This window comes from Heloderma suspectum, chromosome 1 (genome assembly GCF_057233095.1).
Source record: "Heloderma suspectum isolate Gila_16-S chromosome 1, 16-S_ref, whole genome shotgun sequence".
Taxonomy (NCBI): domain Eukaryota; kingdom Metazoa; phylum Chordata; class Lepidosauria; order Squamata; family Helodermatidae; genus Heloderma; species Heloderma suspectum.
The window spans coordinates 26241704-26267557 of record NC_139458.1 but is presented as its reverse complement, the minus strand read 5'-3'; the positions used below and the strand labels follow the sequence as shown (position 1 = coordinate 26267557).

The 25854-nt window shown below is 43.0% G+C and overlaps 1 protein-coding gene across 11 annotated transcripts in view; it reads left to right on the top strand.

The window, feature by feature from the left end:
- Positions 1–25854, top strand: part of EML1 (EMAP like 1) — a 213462-nt gene that overhangs the window by 156772 nt on the left and 30836 nt on the right. For 10 of the 11 annotated variants that reach the window (XM_084838920.1, XM_084838987.1, XM_084838943.1 and 7 more), the window contains 9 exons: positions 39–168; positions 8939–9088; positions 9922–9991; positions 12612–12722; positions 14132–14227; positions 16312–16446; positions 19905–20004; positions 21118–21272; positions 25484–25609. In XM_084838920.1, coding sequence (XP_084695046.1) covers positions 39–168; positions 8939–9088; positions 9922–9991; positions 12612–12722; positions 14132–14227; positions 16312–16446; positions 19905–20004; positions 21118–21272; positions 25484–25609 — 1073 coding nt within the window. The remainder of the gene's footprint in view (positions 1–38; positions 169–8938; positions 9089–9921; positions 9992–12611; positions 12723–14131; positions 14228–16311; positions 16447–19904; positions 20005–21117; positions 21273–25483; positions 25610–25854) is intronic. The other variant, XM_084838998.1, reaches the window with a different exon arrangement.

Here is a 25854-nt window from a genome sequence, read left to right as displayed (position 1 = left end):
TGTGTGTGTAAGTCTTTATATTTCTGACCTTTTTATAGAGGAAGGATATGTTAAAATGTTTCTGCGTGGACGTCCTGTTACCATGTACATGCCCAAAGATCAAGTGGAATCTTACAGTTTGGAAGCAAAAGCAGAACTACCGGCCAAGAGGCTTAAACTGGAATGGGTGTATCCTTTTTTAATGGTATCACATTAAACTAAAAGCTGTTCATCTCTTGTGTGCTTTTTTTAATGTACATTTGAAAGGTCTTTGTGGTCTCTATGTATCACACATATGGGCTGTGTGCTGTGCGGAGCCTCGATTCAAGAAACTTCTATAGCTGAGGAATGTGGCAGGAATGCTCCCCCCACAGTCCCAGTGCACATGTCCATTGTGGGTTCCCGCTTAGTCCCACAGTTCTCTTTTGACCGCCATTCTAGTAGCCTCATGAGGGAATTTCCCTTGTGTTCAGTTCACTCTGAAAGTATTTTCAAAGCTGAGGTTTTATTTTGTCTTCCACCTTACCTATCAGTGTTCTCCCTTTGACTTTGCGTTGTTTTTATTGCTATTTGTTTTTTGCATTCTTGCAATCTCCGTCACAGGCATATGGCCCTTAAGGTGCCATTTAGAAAGTGTGTCTGTTGTGGGGCTAAGTTATCTCTGTCTGACGAGTGTTCTCTTTGCCTTTTTTTGCCTCAGAGAAGGGAACGTTGTTGAGGCTTGTCATCATTTCCAAGCCTTTTTGAAGCAGGTGAGGCGGAATCGTTCTGACCAATTGGAAGCCTCTCTTTAGAAACAAGTGCTAGAAGCAGTTGAGGAGCCAAAAGGTATGGTGGAGAAACCAACCTCACCCTTAGGGAGCTCGCCTGCTGAGCAGGAGCCTGCCCCAGTGGTGGGGATATCTTCCCCCCAACATCGTACTTTCCCGAGTACACAGGATCCTCCCACTCCAGGCTGGTCTTTGATGTTCTCACTGGCTAAGAAGCTAACCAAAAAGGCTAAAGCTTCAAAACAGGCTAGTCTGTCTTCTTCAGAACTTAAAAAGAAGAAAAAGTCTTCTAAAAAGTCAGATGACTTTACTTGGGATCAAGCATTTCCCTCTGGCCCAGCACTCTTCCCAATCCTGCCTGGGCATCTTGGGATCAACAGCGACCTCCAGTATTGGCTGCATCTCCCAGCACCCCACCTCAGGATTGACCACGTTCTTCGCTTCCGACCACTCCTCCCAATTCTGGCCCAGTGTCTTGGGATCGACAGCAACCTCCAGTACCGGCCGTGTCTCCCATTGCTCCACCAGTGCTTCAGGACTGAACATGGTCACCTGTACCGACGACTGCACCTCCCACTCCACCAGTGTTATTCTCACTGATTCCAATGGTGAGCCTGATGCCTCTGGCAGACCCCATTCTGATAACTTATACATCGGAGGGTGAGATCAGGGACCAATCCCCATCTGCTCCATCCACTTTACCACCTTGTTCATGCTGGCTGTAATGGTATGGAGCATCGCGAGACTGACATCAAGAAACTCTGGCTTTGGCATCAAGAAACTCTGGACCCAGGATAGAGATCGGTTGAGATCACTTTCTCTGAATGGGAGAGACATCTGACATGGGATTCTTGATACAGGAGACCCCATGATTGGGATGAGGATCAGTATGATCCATATGATCCGTACTACCCCACTCGCCATCCTGACTTTTGATATTGGGGTAGGAGTTGCTACTGTTGGCACCCCTTGGCTACCTTGTCAAGCCCTCCAAATCGAGAGGATACCTTTCGAGTGCTTCCATTGGTCCCTAATCCCGTTCCGTGATGTCAACAAGCAATCCCGGTACCAACATTCTTGCTTCATGGCCAACTGCTGGCCATGCTACAGCCACCAATGCAACCACTGGCTACATTACAGCCATTGCTGCAGCCACCAGCCATGGTTACAGCCACAGTTATAGCTTAACCCTGGTGATAAGTCTTTGCTTCCCTGCAAAGAAGGTGACAAGCAGGCTCCACCACAGGCACCACTGGGGGAATCACCGTTCTCCAGTATGGAGGCTATTAGTCTGACACCATATCTCAGTCCTCCTGCCCGATGTCAATTTCCTCACCTAATGCTGTTGTTGGGTCGAATGATGCCATCTCACCATCAGAGGATCTTGGACAATTTTCTAATCAGATGATGAGAATGGCTCAATCTTTGGGTTTGGAAACCCAACTAGTAACCTCCATGGTGCAGGATCCAGTTTTTGACATGGTGAATGCTGAACTGTTTTGACCTGTTGCCGTACTCCTCCTTCCCACCCTGGAAGAGAGTATAAAACGGTCCTGGAAATCCCCTTCCACTGTGCCATCACTGTCAAAGCACTTGGAGGGAATGTATCATTTGCAAGAAGCCATTGCAGAATACCTATTCAAGCACCCTGCTCCAAACTCAAATGGTGGTAGAGGCTGCACAGGAAAAGTCTCAGAGAGCACATTTGGGAGGAGACTGTATTCCTCTGCAGCGATGGGCCTAAAAATCTTGAATTACCAGGCAGTGATGTCAGGGTATCAGCTACTATTGGGGGATAAAACTGGACGCCTCTTTAAACATCTACCGGATGATAAGAAGGAATTAGGCCACCTTTTCTAAGCCAAGGTAATGAAGTTGTCAAGGCAATATATAAATACATCTCGCCATCAAGCTGATTGCAGTTCAGAGGTCCTCGTCGGGTCCATTGCTCTACGTTGCCACATCTGGTTGAGATCAGCTGGCTTTCCTCAGGAAACTAAGCACACATGGGGGATCTACCCTTTGACAGTCAGGGACTGCTCAATGCAAAAACGGATGATGCATTGTACTCAGTACAGAAGGCCTGTACCATGGCACGTCAAATGGGATTTATGCCCCTTCTAGCACTCAGACAATGGCATTGGTTCCAACCTTCCACTACCAGGTACCAACCTCAAGAAGTCAGGTCTTCATAGCAGCAGCATCCTCAACCAATGACATCAGGAAAGTCTTCCTCAAGATTGAAATTTCGTGCCTATTGCTGCATGAAATTTCCTCTGTTGACCTCAAGGATGCATAGTTCCACATCGCCATCGAAGAATCATACCTCTGCTTCATCATTGATACCAACATCTACCAGTTCCGGGTGCTACCTTTTAGCCTAGCCACTGCTCTGAGGAAATTCACCAAATGCATGGTAGTGGTCAGTTCTCATTTTCGGATGTAAGATACAGAGGTGTACCTGTATATCGACAGTTGGCTTCAGGTGGCGTCAACGCTGAGCCAACATCTTTGGTCAATAGAGGTGACCTGCAACCTCCTTCAGAGACTGGGAGTGTTGCATGGGAGTGTTGCATCACCTTTTCCCTCCTTTTCCCTTGATTATGAAGGTTCTGGTAAAGATTGGGATGGGCGGTACAGAGTGCATCATCGTGACACTGTGGTGGCCTCACCAGCCATGGTTCGCTCCGCTACTCAGAATAGCTTGGGGGTGATATCATTGTCTCCCCTGACACCCATCTCTCCTCGCTGGGGAGAACAGGAAGCTCTGGCATCCAGACCTCGCGACTCTTTGCTTGATGGCTGGTAGATGGGTGGCTGAGACTGACTCCATTCCTGCATTAATACAGAGGATCCTCAGTGCCACTCAGAAGCCTTCTACATAGCATTTCTAAACAAATAAATGGTCTGCTTTCTCGTCTTTTGCTCAAGCTCAAGATTTTCACCCGTTCCTGTGCTTCTTGTTCCAAATCCTCCAGTTTCTTCTGTCCCTTTTGTCATCTTTAAGAGTTTATCTGTCTGTTGTCTCTGCTTTTCATCCTCCAATTGAGGGGTTTTCAGTCTTCTTGCATCTAGCAGCGAAGAGATTTCTAAAAGGGATTAGGAATCTGGCACCACCTGTTTGTTCCATGCTACCTAGCTGGAGCCTGTCTGTGGTGGTGAAGGCACTGTCATCCAAGCCCTTTGAGCCCTTGGCAACCACGGACTTGCACCTTCTCTCCTGGAAGGTTGCTTTTCTGGTGGCCGTTACATCTGCACAATGTGCTAGTGAGCTCTGTGCACTCAGAGTAGACCAGCCTTACCTTACCTTTCACCGGGACACAGTGGTCCTCAGACTGGGCCTTTCCTTTTTACCCCAATGTACTGAAATTTCATTTAAATCAGGACATTATTCTGCCTGTGTTTTTTGCTTCTCCATCTGTGTGCCCTTGAAGTTGTCTTTGCATTGACTCAATGTTCGATGCACACTGGCCTTTTACAAGTCAAGGATTGAGCATTTTTTACTTTCACTTTACAGGTTTGTCTGTTATGGGGGCAAACGTCAAGGCCAGCTACTTTCGACTCAGCGCTTCACTTCTGGAGTTGCCAAGACTATCGAGTTATCTATGAGCTGGCTGGACTCAAACTCTCTGCCCCAGTCCGAGATCATTCTGCTCATGCGGTAGCGACATCAGTCGCATTCAACGAGGGGGTTGCCATCCCTGAACTCATGCTGCAACCTGGTTGACATGGTTTACTTTTGTTAGACATTATAGACTGGCTACAGCTGACTGTACTTTGGTTATGCTGTCCTTTCCTCTGTGTTGTAATAGGACACTGACCCACCTCCTTGTAAGTTAGCTTACTACTCACCCATATGTGTGATGCACAGAAAGCACGAAGAAGAAAGACAGGATGCTACCTGTAACTGAAGTTCTTTGAGTGGCCATCTGTGCATTCACACAGTCCACCCGCTATCACCCCCTCATTGTCATACTCAAGTTCGATGTTGGGTACTGAAGATATTCTTGGTTCCGAGGTCACAATGTCAGTCTCAAGGAACTAAGGGAATAAGGAACCTGCTAAGGACATGTGCATTGGGATGGTGAGGGAAGGGTTCCTGCCAAAATTCCTCAGCTATAGAAGTTTCCTGAATCGAGGCTCCACACAGGCATAGAGCCCATATGTGTGAATGTACAGATGACCCCTCAAAGAACTACAGTTAGCAACCTGTCTTTATTAAGCAAAACAGACATCTTGCTTTTGGGAACTATTAACATTTCATCAACGAAACAATCAAATGAGTATTAGTGATATGAAACTTCTGCTCCACATCTTTATACCGCTAGACAGCTCCAGGAAGGTTTCAGTTGAATCTAGCCTGAAGTTTATGTTTAAAACAAGTTAATTATCAGATGATTAAATCAGGCATATTACAGAAAAGTAGGGCGCTATGGTTACCAATTATAATGTACTTAAACAGGTTTGCTCTTCTACTGACATAAAAATGGTATTTGTAGCACCTCTGCACAATTAAAAAAAAACATAATCAGTAGAAAAAGTATTATTTTCAGTACATTCATTTAGATCAATGGTGGGCAACACATGGTTTGCCTTTTTTGTGACCCCCACTTGCCCCACTGGCACAGCGGTAGGAGAAAAGGCCCCTTTCAAAGGAAAATTAGTAGTTTGCCACCAAATTGTGATGGTGTGCTGGCAGCAGCAACAACCCATTTTTGCTGCTCCACAGTACCAAAATTCAACAGCAGACCACCTCCTGTCACACCGCTGAATTTCAGTGGTGGCCGGGCAAGTGGGGGGGCACCCCCCCACTGTTTTCCAGTGGGGGGAAATGTAACCCCTTGACTCCTAGAAATTGCCCACACAGATTGAGATAATTTCTGTATGAACGCAGCTATTTCTTTTGTCATATTATGCTGGATTTCGTTGTATTATGTTGGATCCCCTCTCTTTATTTGCTCCTAGAACTCTATTTTGGATTCTGTTCTTAAGTGCAGAAGTCAGTGTTGGACAGTCTTTTTTGGCACAAGTCAAGTCCCAAGTGCAATGTAATGTCATTTACAATACAAATGCAGTCCCTTGTGCCCTGGTGTAGTTTTTTCTCTGGTCTCCTGAGCTAAGTACCAGAGGAAAGGAAGGCAGAAATGGATGCCAGATTCAATGCCATAGCCAGATGCATGAGGCTTCCAGCTCCTGTGCAGAAGTGCCACAGTTTGGCATCCCATGGTATAAGCAAAAAGGCCTGGTTTAAACACTAGTCATCCATTAAAAGGTCATGTTGAATTTGCTGATTGTGATCTAAGACTGTCAGCCTCTGAGGTCACAGGGTATGAGCAAGAATTCCCAAATCATGAAAAAAGGGGGCACATCCTTCTCACACCGAGTTCTTCTACGTGGTTGAGATCAGAGCCCACAGAATGTGTTTGAACAAAATACTTTTTTTAATGAAATAACTTTTTAAAGAGAGTAGTAGTTCTTATTTAAGAGCTTTCACATTAACACTCTCTCTCTCTCTCTCTCTCTCTCTCTCACACACACACACACACACACACACACACATGCACGGTTCCTGAGCCTAGAACAGATTCCTTTTTCTACTTGCCAGGCTTATCTTCTTTCCATAAGCGAGTGGGTCATTGCTATTAGTATTGCTACTAAAAGTCTGTCAAGTTTGAAAGGCAGCGTAGAGGGAAGGGTGAAGGCTTGCAGGCCTTTTCATAGCTTTATATCTGATAATTGAAGTGATTGCCTCAGGTAGAAGACAGGGAGGGCTATGGTCAGGTCTCCTTCAGGTCTTCCTTAATTCCTTAGCTCAGAGCCTTGTTTCCCCAAGCTGAATATGGTCTTGGTCCCTGAGCAGGGCTGACCCCACCACTGGGCAGAGCAAAGCAGCTGCCTCAGTCAGCAGATGCTGGGGCAGGGCCAGCAGTTCTCCTCCATTTTCTCAGAGTCCCTTAAGTTAAACTGTCCTGCCCCCTCTAAGCTAGCCTGCTGCCCCTGGTGTGGAGGAAGCTGCCCCATCACCAGTGTGGAAATAAGATTCAGCTGTCAGTCCTGCTGGATTCTATATGTGGAATGGGTGGGGAATGCTATCTTGTCCTTTACCACACGCAGCAAAATGTCTTGGGCCAGCCTTGTACCTGAGGAGGAAGTAAGGAATTATTCATCTGCCCCAACACAGAAGCTGCATTCAGGATAGAGGTGTTCCTTCTGTTAGTGGTGGCTGCCGCTCCAGTGCCATGGAAGAGGTGGCGGAGGCATGGAGGTTGCTGCTTGTTGGGGTGGTTGTAAGGAAGGCAGCCACCATGCAGAGTGCTCCTGTCTCTCCCCAAATGTTGCCTTCGTCCAACAGTCCGTGACAGAGGATATGTGTATGGCTGTCAGGCTCAGGTATCAGGACTGTCTTGGCAGCATGAGGGCTGGGGACATACAATGGATATTTGGAGAGGATTTTGTGGGAAAGGAAGGAGGGTCAGTTGAGCCCTCCCCCAATATTTGGAGGTCTGTATCATTGGTAAAAAGCCTCAGCTAGCTTCTGGGTAGCCTACATAAGTGTTATATTCTAAATAAAACTTTAAGGTGGGATTTCAACCACACCTTTCCTGAGGTCTCAAGCTTCACCATACTTGTCTCTCTATTAGCTTAACACTCCCATCCCAACTTGTCATTTAAATCCCTTTCCTCCATTCCCAGTTACAATTTAGATCACAAGCCCTGACTTCTGTACTCTGCATTGCTAAACAAGCGTGCCGCAGTAGTATTATAGGCACTGTATGACTCTTGACATGCATAGTTTTGACTATATTCCATACTTGTATGCATAAATTGCTCATGGACATAACTGTTCTCAGACTGCTGAAGTTCATGTGCTGAAAACTGGGGAACTTCCTTCTCCATATGTGCGTGTTACAAACCAAGTGAACTATATAGATGAGCTGCAGGAACATGGCCGTTTTGGAAAATCCATTTGTTCTTAATTAGGTGCTTGTGGGTTGCTTTCTGGGTTTGTGCTTCTTCCTCGCATTCTTTAAAAGTGTGCAGGGAAGTGACCAAGAACAAAGTCTCATGGTTACAAAGAAGAGGGTCCACAACCATTTTTCATCTGCTTCCCTGTGCCCATTTTGAAAGTATGGGTTCAAACATGTAATATGGAAAGCAGCTGTGGATGTAACTTAGGAACCCAGCTTTTTAATTGGTTTTTCATAAGTCATGCTGATTACAGCAAAAGATGAACAGAGCTGGGTCAGTTCATCTTTGTCTGCAATAATGAGAGACCATGTATCACAGAGAGTACTGTTGCATCATGCTTAGTGTTAAATAACATCATAGGCCAATTAATACCATTTTGCATATAGATTAACTCCCATGATTCGATTAGATCTGCCTAGGAATTGCGCTGGTGATAACAGAATAAGATTCTGGCTCATTGCTAAAACACACACACGCACTGCAACCCTTCTGCAATCTTGTTTCCATCTGGCTAGTTAACACTAGGATAATGAGAGCAATTATCCTGAACTAGATATAATGAAATCAATCCTAGTAGAATGAGGCAGAGGAATATATTGGCTGACCTACTGAAGATCTCCTCCAGCCAGATGATACTTCTAATTGGTTAGGAAGTTCACTTGAAATACTGTTTTTGTATTGCTTTAATCTCCCTCCTCTGCATCTTTAAATTCTTTCAAGACAAGGCAAGTAATGGCAAATATTTGGAATGGGCAGAATACAGAGGGAGTAGCATGAGCTGTACATTATGAAAATACTAAAATGGAGGTATACCCACAAATGCTGGAGTTTTGGAGATAAGCATATGTATGGGCTACTGATCCTTTCTGGGAGGGGATATCCTTTCTTATCCCTTCTCCTCTTGACTTGTTCTGCTGCTGTCCTTTGTGTCTGTGGAGCTGGCCCCCACAAAGTATAGTAGCAATTCTGCTTGTTTATGAGTAGATCTGTTGATGACTGGGAAGGCTCTAGCCTGTAGAGTAGTAGCTTTACTTGAAATGAAGCTCTTCCTAGCTGGCAAATCTGCAGATTTGCCAGCTTGGTGGGGAGATCCATTCCGAATGGCACACTCTCCTTCTAACACCTGAAACGGAAATAAGCTGTTGAACACTCCAAGAGTCTGGGAACCCTACAGTTCACATTGTAATTTTGGAATTGTTATATCTTAACTAAGATGCCAGCTATGGCTATAGGGGTCGGGACTGTCGCAGCAACCTGTACCTCTTACCAACGGGTGAAACTGTGTATTTCATAGCATCTGTTGTTGTATTGTACAACGTCGAAGAGCAACTGCAGAGACATTACACTGGTCATAATGATGATGTGAAGTGGTAAGCCATAGGACAGTGTTACCTTGAAAACAAACCAGGATGAAGCAATTAAAACCATTTATAGTGTGTCCTGTTTCTTGTAAAAGAAGCATAACAGCAGGACCAGTGCTGTGTTTTAGGGGCCCTGGATGTGATGGTGGGCTCCATCCCACAATGAGGCAGCTATACCTTTAGTCCTCATAAGGTCATAGGTAGAGCTGTACTGAATCAGTCCATAGGCCTATGTAGTCTGACATTATGCTTCCACATCTGGTTGATCCCACAGTGATCAACCGGACAGGCCTCGGCCTAGCGGATAAATCATCTATATTAAATAGGGCACTGGAACTAATTGAATTTAGCAGCTTCTACTTTAATGAATTCATCTGCCTCATTTTTATCTTTCTTCTGGTTCTCTCTCTTTCTTTTGCAATTTGGGACTAATTTGATCCCACAGTGATCAACCAGATGCCCCAGTGGAAAGCCTACAGAAAGGATGCAAGTGCAATAGAACCCTACCTGGACAATTTATTCTCATAGGATTTGCCTGAGGTTGGAAGACGTGGGTTGAGATGGTACAAATTTGAGCATTTCAGGAGAAATACATTATCAAATTTGAATAACAATTTAATTTTTTTAAAGAAAGCAGTGCTATTACCAGATGCTATCGGGTGAAATCTAACCTTTAAATATTAGATAAGAAAAGGAAAGAATTGAGAATTTTTCTGTGTGCATAAATATTTCAGAAAATATCAAGTCCAGAGAGTTCTGGGTTGTTTTTTTAGATTGCATTGTGAACACTGCTTGTAAATAGTTGCTTGACAAAAGGGTTTATTTTATTTTATTTTTTGCAGCCTAGCTGTCCATCCTGACAGGATCACCATAGCAACTGGTCAGGTTGCAGGAACATCTAAGGATGGAAAAGTAAGTCAGCCTATTGTTCACATTCAGAATTTGTTTTGTAGAAATGTGGTGATGTTGTATTAACCCTAATATGGAGCAGCTGTTTTAAAATTAAATCTCCAGATTATATATCCAAAGGAACAAGAGCTCTATTGACATGTAGGTAGGGGAATGATAAGACAGGTGGCGTTAGCAGGAATATATGACTGAGGCCGAAGCTGGTTCCTGGTTCTAGTTACATTTCCAGCGTAAAGCAATGCCATTCTTGAGTGCAGCCCACTTGAGTGTGCTTTATTTAAATTAATATGCCAAAATTTCATTTTGATCTGGACACTTGGAGCACAGTCCACTAGATGCATGGTAAACTTCGAGCAAGTCAAGGTTTATTTCATGTTCCGAACCCAGTTCCTATTTTATATGGGCATTTCTAGTGTAAAGCAATTTTTTTCTTGAAGGCCTTCCACTTGAGAGTACTTTGTGTCAAAATGAAACTTCCAGATGTGGTGGAACAGATTCTACGAGTAACACTGATGTATGATTCGGGTGGGAGGGAATCCTCGGTTTACATTTGGGGTATTGATAAGTTGGTTATTTGTTTATTTATTTATTTATTCAATTTATACCCCACCTTTCCACCAAGAAAGTGGCGCTCAAGGCTGTCTTTCAGATTGTGACTGCCTTTTTAAATCACATAGGAAACTAGGAACTGTAAATAAGGAACTAGGGACAACTTCAGGGCCATACTATGTAGGAGAAGAGTGAATGGCATAAAAAGCAGGACAAGTTTGGGACAAAGCATGAGATTGGCAGCAGAAATATAAGCAAGGGAAGGTTTGTAATCTGTACAGAAAACCTGTACCTGTAATTTCCAGGCTTAAACACAATCATTTGGTAGTTAAAAACGCAGCATCTCATTTCTCTTTTGCATTCAGCTAAGAATACCACAGTAAATATTAACAGTCATCATGACTGAAGTAGAAAGTGGAAAAGGAACTACATGAAGACTACCAACTGGAGCAGCTTTTAATAATAATACCTAATTGCTCATTTTGACTAATAAGATTCACTGTTTGCAACTTAAAAAAAATATTTTAATACCTGCAAGGATGGAGATGCAATTCTCATTTTCTTGTATTATTCAACATAATCTAAAACTTTGAGTATAGAATGGTTTGTTTAAAAGCCTTCCAAAAGATACTCCCTGCAGATAGTACTGTAAGCCGAGTCTTCTAATGTAATTCTTCTGTAATTAATAAAAAGACCAAGAACAATTCTGGCTGTCCCTTCTGGTATTCATAAAGACTTTGCATGTAGTTACTTTGCATTAACTACAGTTATTGATACTCAAATGTTTTCTGCCAGTCTCTTGTGCAGTTTGCCGTTGAAATGTCCAAAATCCATATTAGTGTAATGCATTTTTGTACTCTTTTGGTTGGCTTAATAAAGCTATTGCACTAATACAGATTTTGGAATTTTTCCTCATGGCCAACACAGCTAGGTTTTGCTGTCTAGCCTGTCTTTTTAAACATGTGTTTACAAAGATTGCTCTCTAGTGGTCCTAAAAATGCATTGCAGTATATTTCTGTCAAATGCAATCAGACGCCATAGAAGAGAGCACCAAATGCAGACTGGACCAGAAGTTTCAATTTTTAAAGTGTATTTTACCATTTTGGGAGCTTCATATGGTCTTTTATTTATTATTCATAATGATCAGCATTTGTACAGAACTTTACAATGCTCAGTTTATGGAGGGAAATTATTATTATTTTATTTATTATTTATTTCATTTCTATACTGCCCAATAGCCGAAGCTCTCTGGGTGGTTCACAAAAATTAAAACCAAAAAGCACACAGTAAAACAATATAAAATATAAAAGCATTAAAGCCACAATATAACAATACAACCAGAATAAAACCTAGCAGCAAAATAGAGATTTAAAATACAGATTTAAAACAGCAGAGCTAAAAGTCTAGAAAGCTAAAACGCAAAAATGCCTGGGAAAGACAAGGGAGCTTAATGCAATCCACAAACCCTGCCCCTGATTACCCCTAGTTTTAGTCAAATCATGCCTCCCACCCATAGGCTTCTTAGATCTCTCAATAATTCTTATAACCACCGTATAGGATATGCCAGTATTATTATCCCCATATTACAAATGGGAGGCTGAAGTTGAAAGAGAGTAATTTGCCTAAGGCCATATAATGAGTTCATGCTCAGAGAGCTGGGACTCTGCTCTTTGAACCATGAACTTCCTGCTTCACATCATAGTCCCCTAGCCACGTCACCATACTAATGGCTTACTGCATCTTGAAATTTTGGTATAGAATGGGCTATGCTTTTAGATTATATATCTATGTTGTTTACCATGTGTTGAGCTGATTACTTGAAACAACAGCTGGCCTTTGTAAAAGTTAACTATGGTGAAGAATTGTTCTTTGTAATCCATTTGAGTACATGAAATATAGAACTGGACCTCGTACATGTTCGCGCTTCTATGAACTGAAGATGCTCTACATTCCATTAATATATTAATGATTGCTAAAATGTATTTTCACACTTTCTGATTATGCTCAGATTTCTGCCCCCCACTCCATGTTTTTGCAGCTGTTATTTATTTGTTTGTTTGTTCTCTTTCAACAGCAACTACTGCCCCATGTTCGCATTTGGGATTCTGTTACTCTGAATACGCTGCATGTCATTGGGATGGGGTTCTTTGACCGGGCTGTCACTTGCATTGCATTTTCCAAATCAGTAAGTAATAATTTAATGTGTTGTTGATGTGCCCTGTCTGCTTCTGAATGGCAGATGTGTGCTTTTAAAAAGTAAGATCAATGGGCACAGTTCATTGGGAAAGCTTCCTCTGTAAACAAATGCACTCTTGTTCAACTCTTCTTCACCAGTGTGGGTTTTGCAGGAATTATTACCAATGGATTGCACCAAATATTACTTTACTGGATTCTAGTAAAGCTCTCTGATCAACTTGAATTAGTTTTGCTTCAGTGAAATCTTATTCTTAATTAAGAAGGGTTTAAATAGAAGAAGAGCATGGCTCAGTAGTTCCCAGTTTGCTTGGTACAAATCTGTTCTAATATGTGGCCGAGAAGTCTCCTCATTCCTCCGTTTCCTCTCTAGGTTTAAGGCCAAACTAGCCATGATGGAGCAGCCATGTGTATTTTGTACACATGTCGGCCCTGTTTACATATAAAGCAGGGAGTGACTCTACTTCTTACATGAAATGGAGTGCACAGGTGAGGGGAGTGAATCTCTTTGTGCCCCTTCTCTGGAACATAGGAAGCTGCCTTATACCAAATCAGAGCAATGGTCCATCCAGGTCAGTATTGTCTACAAGGACTGGTAGTGGCTCTCCAGGCTTTCAGATGGGAGTCTTTCCAGTTTTATCGGGAGATGGCAGGGACTGAGCCTGGAAACTTCGCCATGCAAAGCATGTGCTTTGCCACTGACTGTAGCCCCTCCCCAAAAGAAGAGCACTGCCTCATTATGCTCCATTGATCCAAGAAATGTAATTCCCAGCCCAGCTTAGTCCCAATATTGGAGCCGACTGGGAGAAAATTGCTGGAAGCAACTGAGTACAGTGGGGGAGTGGGTTGGTTTGGCTTCTTTCACTCATCATTTGTGCCTTCCATTTCATATTAAAATAGACCCTTCCCCATCCCCAGGTTTACATCTTAATGTGAATAAGTATACATAGCTGCTCTACCACATCTAGTTTAGCCCCAAGTCTCTCAAACTTTTATCGCTCCCTACACCCATTGTCAAGGAAAGATTCCATGACACTCTAGGTTCAAAACCACAGTTGGTGAATCAGTGGTATCAATAATTCACTTTGCAGTAGAGTGCTTCCAGACAAGGCTTTTATGGTGCCATCGACCTGGCTCACTCACAGAATTTATGGGGGCGGGGGGTCCAGACAACATCATCTTCAGCTTGTAACCCTCCCATGGTTTTCCACCACTTCTTCTGTCTTTTCTGTTTTTGCAAAACATCCATTAAGAAAGAAAAGATAGAAGAGCCAAACAATTTATTCCTATTGGTAGGACTAGGAGCCCACCATCTGGAAGCACCTGTAGTCAGTCGTATTTAATCATTTTTTGGTGGGTAACTTCCTATGGGGTGATGGAACATTTCATGTTTTATTTCAGAATGGAGGGAGTAACATTTGTTCAGTGGATGACTCCAATGACCATGTGCTTTCAGTGTGGGACTGGCAGAGAGAAGAAAAGCTTGCAGATGTCAAGGTATTTTGCGATATGGTTGTTTGTGTGCTGCTTGAGACCTGCAGGGTTTTATTGGTGTCATAAAATTCTCATAATATTTCATCTTCATTCAAACATCTTGTAAGGATTGCTCCTGGCCCCACATCTTTCTGTAACAACCTCTTCTTCCTTCAAAAAGGTGTTTCACTATAAATGAATGCAAGAGAGCAAGAATTCTCTGCCTCCTGACAGATTCTTCGTCTTTTTTTAATGGAGAGGTGTACAGAGAGGCAACAGTCAGACATCTGATGGAGCTACTAGCTGAGATATTAAACTAATTTCCCCCAACCTACCCCACTTCCAGTACTGAAGCTAGGCTGGAGAAAAATGGCTTAAAGCAATGGAGCAAGATCAGGTTGGGAAGAAGGTGGGGTTCGTTCCCCTTACCCATGTGTTCCATTTAGTATGAAAACTAATCAACCTTCCACCCCTGGTTTATAGCCAAACAGATGAGCACAGGTTTAATAAACACAAGCAAGTCTGTTTTGGCACAAAGCCCAAGCCGAGCAAGCCCTCGTGACTATTGGAGCCTCACCTCTTAAAAAGGGGCTGCAAAGGATTTTTAAGGCGATGGTACTTTGGTTTGGAGCTTTGCATTGTAACACCATTGAATGGCCTCAAAGAACACCTTCTGCCTTCTTCAGTGGGAGCCTTTAGGAGAGTGAAGAGCCTTGGGTGATTGGTGAGTTGATTCAGATTCTCCACTGGCATTTCCAAGGTTGCAGTCTGGTAACTCATCATCATCCACCTCCAGAGAAGCCTGTGGGAAATTCCTCTTCTAACTCTAGTTCTGGTAGATTTGGGGAGTGTGAGACCTGCTAGGCAAATGCTCATAGCCTGAGGCTTTTTTTATCCTGCTCCCTCATTCATTCATTCATTCATTCATTGCTTCTTGGTTCAGAAATATACGTTTCTGTTGCTGCTTCTATTACTATGTGATGTGTAGTTTTATTATTCCTATGATTCTTATACGAATCTTGTAAGTGTCTTGAAGACCTTATTTGGTGGAGGGGCGAGATACCTATTTTGCTCTATGGTAGAGCTCCAAATGGTGATGCGATCAATAGCACCTGCCTACACAAACAGCCTCCCACTTCTCATTTTCAGAAATAAGTGGACAACGTTAAGGGCAGAAAAAGATCTTACTCCTCTTATTGGGACAGGTCAAAGGGTGGCGTGGCAGGATCTGAGTGAATGGCTCAGAGTAGTGGTTCTTGCTAATAGGAAACAGTGGCTGAGTTTGGATAAGCAGGCAAAATAACACAAGCGATTACCCTAATTACCTGCGCTGCACTGTGGGTTGCCATGTCATCTGAACCTGGTGCACGGTGCCAGCATAATTCATTTTCACCCACCCTACAATCCACGCCTTGCAGGATGAGTTCTAGGGTGGGTGAAAATTAACCACATGCCACGTTCAGATGACACAGTAACCCATGACATGGCACAGGTAATTAGGGTAATCCCGGTTGTGTGACACTGTGTTGTTTCCCCTGCTGATTGTCTGAACTTAGCCAGTGTGTGAGTAGAGTGGGTATGGAGAAAACTGTACTACTCCTTAGATAATCTCCTCCCTAAACTTTGCCAAGTTCTTCTGAGTCTCTAGGCACTGTAGGGTACAGTACCACTGATGTACATTGTTGTTGGAAAAGGGGCTCCCAAGTCCACACAAATATATTTCCGATTGCCGTGCATGTGTGGAAGGTCAGTGCAGGATCACTCCAGTCTTTTAATTAGGTGTATGTGTGTTTATTGTATATGAAGTCATTCCTTTACCAGAACCAAAATTAATTTATTTTTCTTCCTAAGTAGAACTTGCTAGGAGGCATTGGAAAGCTACTGCATAAAGCAAGTTAAAGCCTATTAAGGCAAGACGCTTCACCCAATCCTTTTGCATCAAGTAACTGGCCTATATATATCAGTTTTAATTTAAAAACAAAATCTGCAATGCACTTAATATGCTTCCAAAATACATGAAGTTATTTTTGGTACCCTTATGTTAACTGTAAACATTTTGTTATGTCTGCACTGTTGCTTGTGAAAGTTAAAATATTTTTTCCTCCTAGTGCTCCAATGAAGCAGTATTTGCTGCTGATTTTCACCCTACAGACACGAATATAATAGTTACATGTGGAAAATCACATCTTTATTTTTGGATGCTTGAAGGAAGTTCTCTCATTAAAAAGCAGGGATTATTTGAGGTAAAAAGTATTTATGCTCTTGTTCTTTTTTTTTTGCAGCAATATATGCATAGTAAGTCTACAGCCAAAGAATGGGCTGTTTAGTACAAATCGATATGTGAACTTCAGCCTCCTCTTTTCCAGTGTTGCCTCTTTAGTCTTGTTGCCCCCTTAGGGTTTCAAGGTTACAATGCTGTAGTGACAGTAGAAGCCACAACTGGCAGAGTTCCCCTATCGAGGCCTAGACTTAGACATAGCAACCACTTCTATTAGCCACCCTGTTAGCTACCCTGTACCTTGACCAGTTTCCACAGCACTCCTGTCTCCCTCACTGTGTATAGAATGTAGCCCCTCCTGACCTTAAACACCATGACATTTCTTCAGAGCCCCCCTCTGTGATTAGCCTGTTCTTGCCTCAGTCTTCTGTCTTCTCAGCTATTTCCCTCAAGCCACCTACCCCCTTCTCTCAGGTTTTCCTTTCTCATTTTCTACACCCCTCCTTGCTTCTGGGCTCCTGTCCCTGAGCTTCCCTACCTAATATTCAGCCTGTGTAAGGTTTTTAATCCTGGCCAAACTGACAACTCTCCCCTCCCTCACAGAAGCCATGAAATCAACAATTTAATTCCCCGAGCAACTGGACATTCTGTATACTACATTAATCCAGCCAATCTATATCAGAGGTTTTGGTGTCATGAGCACAATGCAATGGATACATTCAGACTTTGTTATACTTAGAGTAGACCTATTGAAACCAATTGGATTTAAGGTAGTCATGGCTAATTTAAGTCTCACTGATTTCAATAGGTCTATTTGAAGTATGACTAAATCTGTATCCAACCCTTTATAGATAGAAGCAGCAGTTAATGCAAATGAAGGGGTGAATCAGAATTAAACTTTACTCTTTGTAGGATTGAGAGTGGTGTGCTTCTTAAACCCAAGGATAATTGCTGCTTATCGTATTAAGTTTTTTGTTTTGCCATTTTTGGCGCCATTGATCACTTTCTTGTTTGACTAATCTTCCCGTTCTTCGTTAACACCTGATACACACCCTTAAACTGCAAGCTAATTTTCCTATTTCTTTGACCCCCTCCTTCAGTCTCTCTTGCTGGTTCCTACTTTCTTTCTCTGTTGATGCTCACCAAAGCTGAGGTCTTCTCCCTCCTGGTTCTCTGTCATAGACTCATAGAATAGTAGGGTTGGAAGGGGCCTACAAGGCCATCGCGTCCAACCCCCTGCTCAATGCAGGAATCTAAGTCAGAGCATCCCTGACAGATGGCTGTCCAGCCTCGTCTTGAAGGCCTCCAGTGTGGGAGAGCCCACTACCTCCATAGGTCATTGGTTCCATTGTCGTATTGCTCTAACAGTCAGGACGTTTTTCCTGATGTTCAGCCAGAATCTGGCTTCCTGTAACTTGAGCCCATTATTCCGTGTCCTGCACTCTGGGATGATCGAGAGGAGATCCTGGCCTTCTCTGTGACAACCTTTCAAGTACCTGAAGAGCACTTATCATATCTCCCCTCAGTCTTCTCTTCTCAAGGCTGAACATGCCCAGTTCTTTCAGTCTCTCTTCATACAGCTTTGTTTCCAGTCCCCTGATCATCTTTGTTGCCCTCCTCTGAACCCTCTCCAGTTTGTCTGCATCCTTCTTAAAATGTGGTGCCCAGAACTGGACATAGCATTCCAGATGAGGCCCAGCCAGTGCTGATTAGAGGGGAGCTAGTACTTCCTGGGATTTGGAAGCTATGCTTCTATGAATGCAGCGCAAAATAGCATTGGCCTTTTTTGCAGCCACATCACATTGTTGGCTCATATTCAGCTTGTGATCTACAACAATTCCAAGATCCTTCTCGCTTGCAGTGTTGTTGAGGCACGTATCCCCCATCTTGTAACTGTGCATTTGGTTTCTTTTTCCTAGGTGCAGAACTTGGCGTTTATCCCTATTAAATTCCATGCTGTTGTTTTCTGTCCAGCGCTCCAGTCTATCCAGATCACTTTGAATTTTTTTTCTGTCTTCCAAAGTATTAGCTATCCCGCCCAATTTTGTGTCATCTGCAAATTTTATCAGCATTCTCTGCACCTCCTCCTCCAAGTCATTAATAAAAATGTTGAAGAGCGCTGGGCCCAGGACTGAGCCCTGCGGTACCCCGCTCGTTACCTCTCCCCAGTTTGAGAAGATCTCTCTCTCTCTCTCCATCTTACTTTAACACTTGACCTTATCTGCTACCTTTATGGAGATGGCTCTGTTTCATCACACTGCTTCTGGTCCTACGTGTATCAGCAATTGTCTTTCTAGCATCTTAGAATATGCTAGAAAGAAGGTAACCTTATGGTGCATCACCCCAAGATCTAAGGAGCAATGTGGAACTAGTTCTGTGGGCCCAAAGAGACAAATGGCAAACAATTTTGAAACTGAGAGGAGGTTCAAAAGCAACACAGTGTTCTGAAAAGCGTTCAAAAAGAAATGTCAAAAACTTACTGGGCACGAGCAAGCCTTTGGGTCTACCTGTAGTCGTTCTTTGAGTCCAGGCCAAGCATATGGAATTTTCTCCATGTATTCAGGGAAAATGCTGCATTTAAGTAACAGTAAAACTGTACATTCCATAACCAGGTATTTTAAATGTAGTTTTGTTTAAAATAATTTCTTCTTATAGAGTGTTGTAGGCATTATTCCACTGGTGTAATATTATTTAGATAAGGTATTGGTGGAATGTGTTCAATTTCACATAATATATGTAACACATATATAATCGTTTTGCTACTATAACATGGAGGGAGCAATCCTGTGGCCACTAGACATTGTCTAGAAGGCCATAGGATATGCTGTTTTCTGGGAACCGACCTTGGATCCCACACTCCGAGGTCAATTCCTGGAAAACTGACCTCTGCCCATGTCAGCACGGAGAAACCCCGTCCTCCGTGCTCGGAAGAGGAGCACAGAGTGACTGAAAAGGGGCGTTCTGGGGGATGTTCCGGGGCAGGGAGAGCGAAGCTGTGTGTATGACACATCCAATGTGTCATACAGCAGCCTCCTCTCCTGGTTGGCCCCCCCCCGCAGCTATTTTCTGAAAACGGCTGTCTAGCGGAAAATAGCAGGGCAGGAGAGGCACGGAGGGAACGGTCCCCCCCATGCCTCTCCTGCCTTGCTTTGGATAGGCAGTTGCCTCCGAGCTCGGAGGCGGCTGCCTGTCTTGATAGGATTGCGCCCTAAGGCTTTTGTTCAACTTCCTCACTTTAAGAATTCTTAAACTGCGCAGACAAGATTTGTAGAATTTGTACTCTTTGAAGTATTTATTACTTATTTCTCCTGATTTTTATCCTATGATGGAAGGCAACATTATAATTTTAGAACTGACATAAATAGACTGGTAAAGTAAAAACTGAATAAATAAAATATGCAATAAGGGTATTCACTCAGTGATATTTATAATTTTATAATTATTCAGCGACATTTATGAATATATAAATCTCTTACTGTGCAGAAACAAGAAAAGCCAAAGTTTGTCTTGTGTGTGACGTTTTCTGAAAACGGTGATACAATCACAGGAGACTCCAGTGGAAATATCTTAGTATGGGGAAAAGGTGAGATAATGAACTTATAAAACAGTAAATGGCTACATATTGCATAGTCAGGAGAAATCTTCCCTGTTGTAGAAAAGCGAAAACTTGTAAACAACAACAACTACACTTTTGTGACAGTAAGCCTGGTGTCTAATGAGTGTCCCTATGAAGCTGAAGGTATCGAAGATAATTTTTAAGAAGTTTTTATGCTGGACTTAAGTGAGTCCTTGTTTAGTTTTTCTAAAAAGAGATGGAAATTGAACTGATCCAGAATCGGGAGAGGGGGGCGGCAGTGATGCTTTTTATAAATACTTTTGCCCCTGCAAAAAAGTATTCTGCTTTTTAGTAATGGGGTAGGGCACAAACAGGGGCAAAATTGTTTGTCCTTCTAAGTCCAGACAAGAAGCATTTGTCTGAGTCTGAATTGGCCTTGCAAGGTAGTGACCTAGCCAAATTTAGTTGGCTATGTGGTGTAATCTTGTCATCATATTGGCGATGTGATTCCTATGTGGCACTGAAGCAACTGCCAGAAGTGGTGGTAAACAGGCATGAAAAGGGCATGATTTTGGAGGGGTTGTTCAAGGAACATTTTAGTCCCCTGGAAGCTCCCCTTTTATGCAGAAAATTCTCACTCGCAAAACATTTGGCATAGTCCTAGTTTGCAATAGCATACACCTTGTGTGTTTCAGTCTTAAATTACTATATGCATAGTTTAACAAATCAAACTGCTAAGCAAGTTCCGTGGATACATTTGACAAATGGGGGAAATATACTCCAACAGTTGATTCTAACTTCACAGGCATGGTACCTACTGGCTTACTTATAGCAATATAGGGGGCATCCTGCCGGAAAGCTCCTGGTGCTACCAATCAAAAGTAGCTTTTCTGTAATAAGAAAAAGATGGAAGAAACTGTGGAGAAAACACAAGGGGATTGCAAAGGGACGGGCTGTAAAATTCCATGAATGAGGAAGGGCAATTGTGCAATAAAAGCCTCATCTGGAAGCACCCATAGACCCAAACCAAAGGTATATTTCAGTGGCCACAATACCAGGCTTGCTATTGTAAAAAGAGAAATAACCAGATGATCAAGTAAAATATGCTTCATTAATAACTTCTTTTCTCCGCATATCTAGGTACCAACAGAATAAGCTCTGCAGTTCAAGGAGCCCATGAAGGTGGCATTTTTGCACTTTGTATGCTGCGAGATGGTACGCTTGTGTCCGGAGGTGGAAAAGACAGAAAGCTAATATCTTGGAATGGGAATTACCAAAAACTTCGCAAAACTGAGGTGATGTCACCAACCCTTTAAAACTGATCTCTTTGCATTTCTGTTTTAAAAGTGATTGATTGGGGATGGGGGGGATGTCAGCATGAGCCCTCAAATGGCTACTTTACTATTGCTACAAGACATTATTGAATTTTTCATGGCTAACACCTATGTCCTAAGATTAATAAAAAAAATAACATTAGAAGCGTCATCTGTTCTGAAGAGGACAGATGAAACTTTGTCATTCATCCTAAATGTTTGCCCAGCATATTCCTCCACTCTGACATTACATTTTTAAACCATGCAGCCATGTCTGAGGAAGTGGCCCTGAGAAAAAACTCTGCTTATTACAGTGCGATGCAAAATCTGATATTTTTTCCTGATGGAGGAGGAGACACCTAATATGCTCGTGCTGCTGCAATCCTGGGCAATTTAAGAGGCTATGGAACCTGCTTGAAAACTACAGTCCATTTGCAGAGTTCAACCCAAGCAGGGTCTTCACCTATTTTCTTCACTGCTGGGAAATGTTATTTACAGTCCCATTATTTATATGGACCATCTCCTGAGAGTGAGGACTTGGGTTGTATGTAATTCTGTGACGTATGTTTTACAACTTCATATGCACATTGGGGTTCTGCAGAACTTTGATTCTTATCCATTGACCCCAATTTGGAGAAGTAAATCCATGTTCAGAAGTTTATTTAATTTAAAGTTTATTACAGTTTATCATTTATTTGCACATGGATCCACTCTAAGAATGCTAAGATTAATTTGGAGTAGAGAGGCCAGGGGAAGTTCCAATTGTGGGGCTTGAGGTGTGCCACCCTGCTCCCGTGCCTCACACCTGCCTGTATTTTTTTTTTTAATTCTGGTGCTGCTGCCAGCTTCCCATTGCAGCAGCCAGCTGCTGCACTGGGACTAGGAACTCATGGTTCGGCGCAGCACCGCCATTTTAGGTCTGTACCTGCATACACTGACAGCATGCACAGAGCCTTTCTCCACAGGGAAAAGGCTTTTCAAGGCCATCCAGTTGGGTGTACTCCCCTGTTTGTTTTAAAACTGGCTCAAGAGCCTGTACTAGCCAATAGAACAAGACCCCTTCCTTCTGCAAGGGAAGGGGGTTCTACTCGGTGACAGGGTGGTTGCCCAGGGGTGCATTGCTGGTTGGTTCATTGGCTGGCTTGGCTCAGCCAATCAAACACTTTGAAAATAGTCTGGAAAAGGAGAGATGAGTGAGAGAGAATGTGTTTCCTTGCTTGCTTGCTATTTCTTCATTTGCTTTGAGGAACCAGACCAACCCAGCCCAATCTTGCTATGTAAACTTCTTTAACTAGCAGAGAGGGGAGGATATATAATTCATTTGTGAGTCTAGCTTATAATTGTTTTGTGAGACTGGAAAAATCATAAACTGGCTTTTAATTGTTTTGTGAGACTGGAATAATCACAAACTGGCTTATAGTGCATGTGTGTGTCTGGAAAAATCACAAACTAGCTTATAATACACATGGAAGTTTTTTAAAAAACAAAAACAAAACAGAAAGTGGCTTATAATACATTTGCACAATGTTATATCTTTAAAAAACAACTGTGCCAGATGGCCAACTTTTATATCTTTAAAAGTTTATCTGCACAATGTTGGCCCTGCTCCCAGTGACCCTTTGGCTCCACTTCTGTTGACCTGCTTTCCACCCCACTAGACAGACTGGCCATGAGCAACTACTGGTTTGGGAGAACATCATCCTGGGTCCATCAGTGATTTCAGTTGCTTCAAAGTACAGGGGTATTACTGCACTCACTATCTGAGACTTCCACCTCTGACAACACTGATCAAATATTAATGGGGAGGAAGAGAGGCACCCAGACATGGTCTATGTGATGTAGCTGTGTCTGACTGCAATGATTTCTTATTTGATGCATTCTTAGACTTCTTGAAAAGGCACTAAAATCACCTGTAATACAGGGATTTGAATAGCTTAAGAACTGAGTAAGTGGGTGCTTCCAGATGGGGGGCCCCTAGCGCCACCAATCAGAAGGCATTCTGTAGCAATTGCATTTTGTGTGTGTGTGTGTGTCTTTAATGGCTTTTCTGCAATAAGAAAAGATACGGGAAAAGTGGTAGGAAAACACAGGAGTGATACAAGTGGAAGACATCAATGTCTGGACCTCCTATAAAATTCCATGAATGAGACAGGGCGATGGAGCTATAAAAGCTTTGTCGGAAGCATCTAGTATCTTAGCGCAGCCTATTTGGTTATCTACTTGGGCTCTATATGGCATGTATTACCCACAAAGTATACTGTATTTGTTTCAGTGGAACTCAGAGAAATGTATAATTGTGCCAGGTGAGTGAGTGTGCGCGCGTATGAAGCTTACATAATGTTAGCGATATGATCTGGTGTACACTTTTTTAAAATGATGCCATAACAATCTTGTCCTTTGCTTTTATTGTTTGCTTTTAGCAGTGAACACTGTGGCCAAATACTCCTGTTATTTCTTAACATGGTAATGCCACACCGTAAGTGTTACGGTGCAGGATGTGGGGTGGCTGGCTCAGCCTGTGCTGGAAAGAGCAGCCACTCTTCCCAATATGGGTGAGGCCCACTGACCCACATGCCTGCTGCTATCTCTGACCTAAGAATGGAGATAACAGTGGGGGTTCCACTGCTGGTGCATGCCAGGAGGGGAATCTTCACTGTTATCCCCAGTCTCAGTTAGGAGATGACAATGGGCGATGCCCTTCAAGGGGATTCCTCCAGAGGGTGGGGCTTGGAGTCTAAGCTCCACCCTCTAGAAGAGCCACAAGAGGCTCCAGAAGCTGGATTGGGGTTCCCCACGAGCTGGATTAGGGTGCCCCATGGGCGAAATCCAGCTTGCGGTCTGGAGGTTCTGCACCCCGGCCATAAGGTGACTCCTACTAATAATTGTTCTGGTGGCAAGCATATCTTCTGATTATCTTGATATTTACTATATCCTGAAATGCTTTTAGCATTTGCTTGTTCTCCAGAACTCAATCTGGCCTTAGGTGTAGAGAAGGGCAAAAGTTGGAAGCAGAGTGATTGATTACATGAGCACCAATGCTCAAATTCTTGCAGCAGAATCAAGGCCCCCTGTCTCAATTATGTTCATACTCTTGGAGCACTGGCTTTTGCCTTCTCTTACCTTGGGGAAGGGATAGGAGGCAACGGCAGAAACTCCCATCAACATATGGACTGTCTTTTCCCCCCAAGGGCCAAGAACGACTACAAAGTCCCACAATTTTCATCAGGAAACCCTGAGGGGCTGGGCTCCTTCTCAGTGGCAAATGAGGCACAGAACATTACTTCCCACTGGGGATTCTTGGACTTGTAGTCAAGGCCCAGGCCTCAGATGGAAAAGACCGCGCCCTGCGTATTGATGAGAGAACCTACCTCCAATATCTCTCCCTTCTCTTTCCCGAAGGTAAAGCCTTTTTGCCTTGGGGAAGACGGAGGGTCAGCAGCAGTTGCAGGCAGTCTCTGAAGCTTTTCAAGTGTTAAGTTGGAAGCCTCAGAAGGCCTGAATACTTTTAGGTCAAGCAGAAAGGTGATTGCCCATCCCTGCTTAAGTGTCTTATGCTAGTATTACACATGCTTTAAGGGTGCTTCCAGACAGAGGGTTCCTAGCGCTACCAATCAGAAGGCATTGTACAGCAATTCCGTTTCTTTTCCTTAATGGATTTTCTGCAGTAAGAGAAGACAGAAGAAGTAGTGGGAAAAACATGGGAAGTTAATGAGTGGAAGATGACATCTGGACCCCCTGTAAAATTCTCTGAATGATTCAGGGTGATGGTGCTATAAAAGCCTCGTCTGGAAGCACCTGAAGTGTCTCAGTGGAAAAAGAAATGGCTGTTTCACATCAACATAAACCTTATCAAGAGAGAATCATGTACTGGAGTGCCAGTGTGGTGTAGTGGCTAGAGTGCTGGACTGGGAGCCAGGAGATCCAGGTTCTAGTCCCCACTCGGCCATGGAAGCACACTGGATGACTTTGGGCCAGTCGCAGACTCTCAGCCCAACCTACCTCACAGGGTTGTTGTTTTGAGGATAAAATGGAGAGGAGGAGGATTATGTACGCTGCCTTGGGTTTCTTAAAGAGGAAAAATGGCGGGATATAAATGTAATAAATAAGTAAATAAGCACAGTAGAAAATGTACATTTGAGAAATTATTCTGTGCCAGCTTGTGTAATCAATTCACTTGTTAATTTTAAAAATAGATTCCTGAGCAATTTGGGCCAATAAGAACAATAGCAGAGGGGAAAGGTGACATTGTGTTGATAGGCACTACTCGAAACTTTGTTCTACAAGGTTCCCTATCAGGAGACTTTTCTCCCATTACCCAGGTAAGTACTTCTTTGAGTACAATTCATCCTTAAGACTAAAGAGTTATATCCAATGTTAGGCCTACTTTGAGTAGATCCATTGAAATGAATGGGATTTAAATTATACTAACATTGGATACACAGCCTATTGGATACATTCCAAAGTTTCTAAAGAGAAACTTAAAGCATTAATTCCATGATTTAAAAAAAAAAGACAAAGCAATTTTAAGAGGTTTCTTGAAGAATTGAATGGACTCCCCTGCATA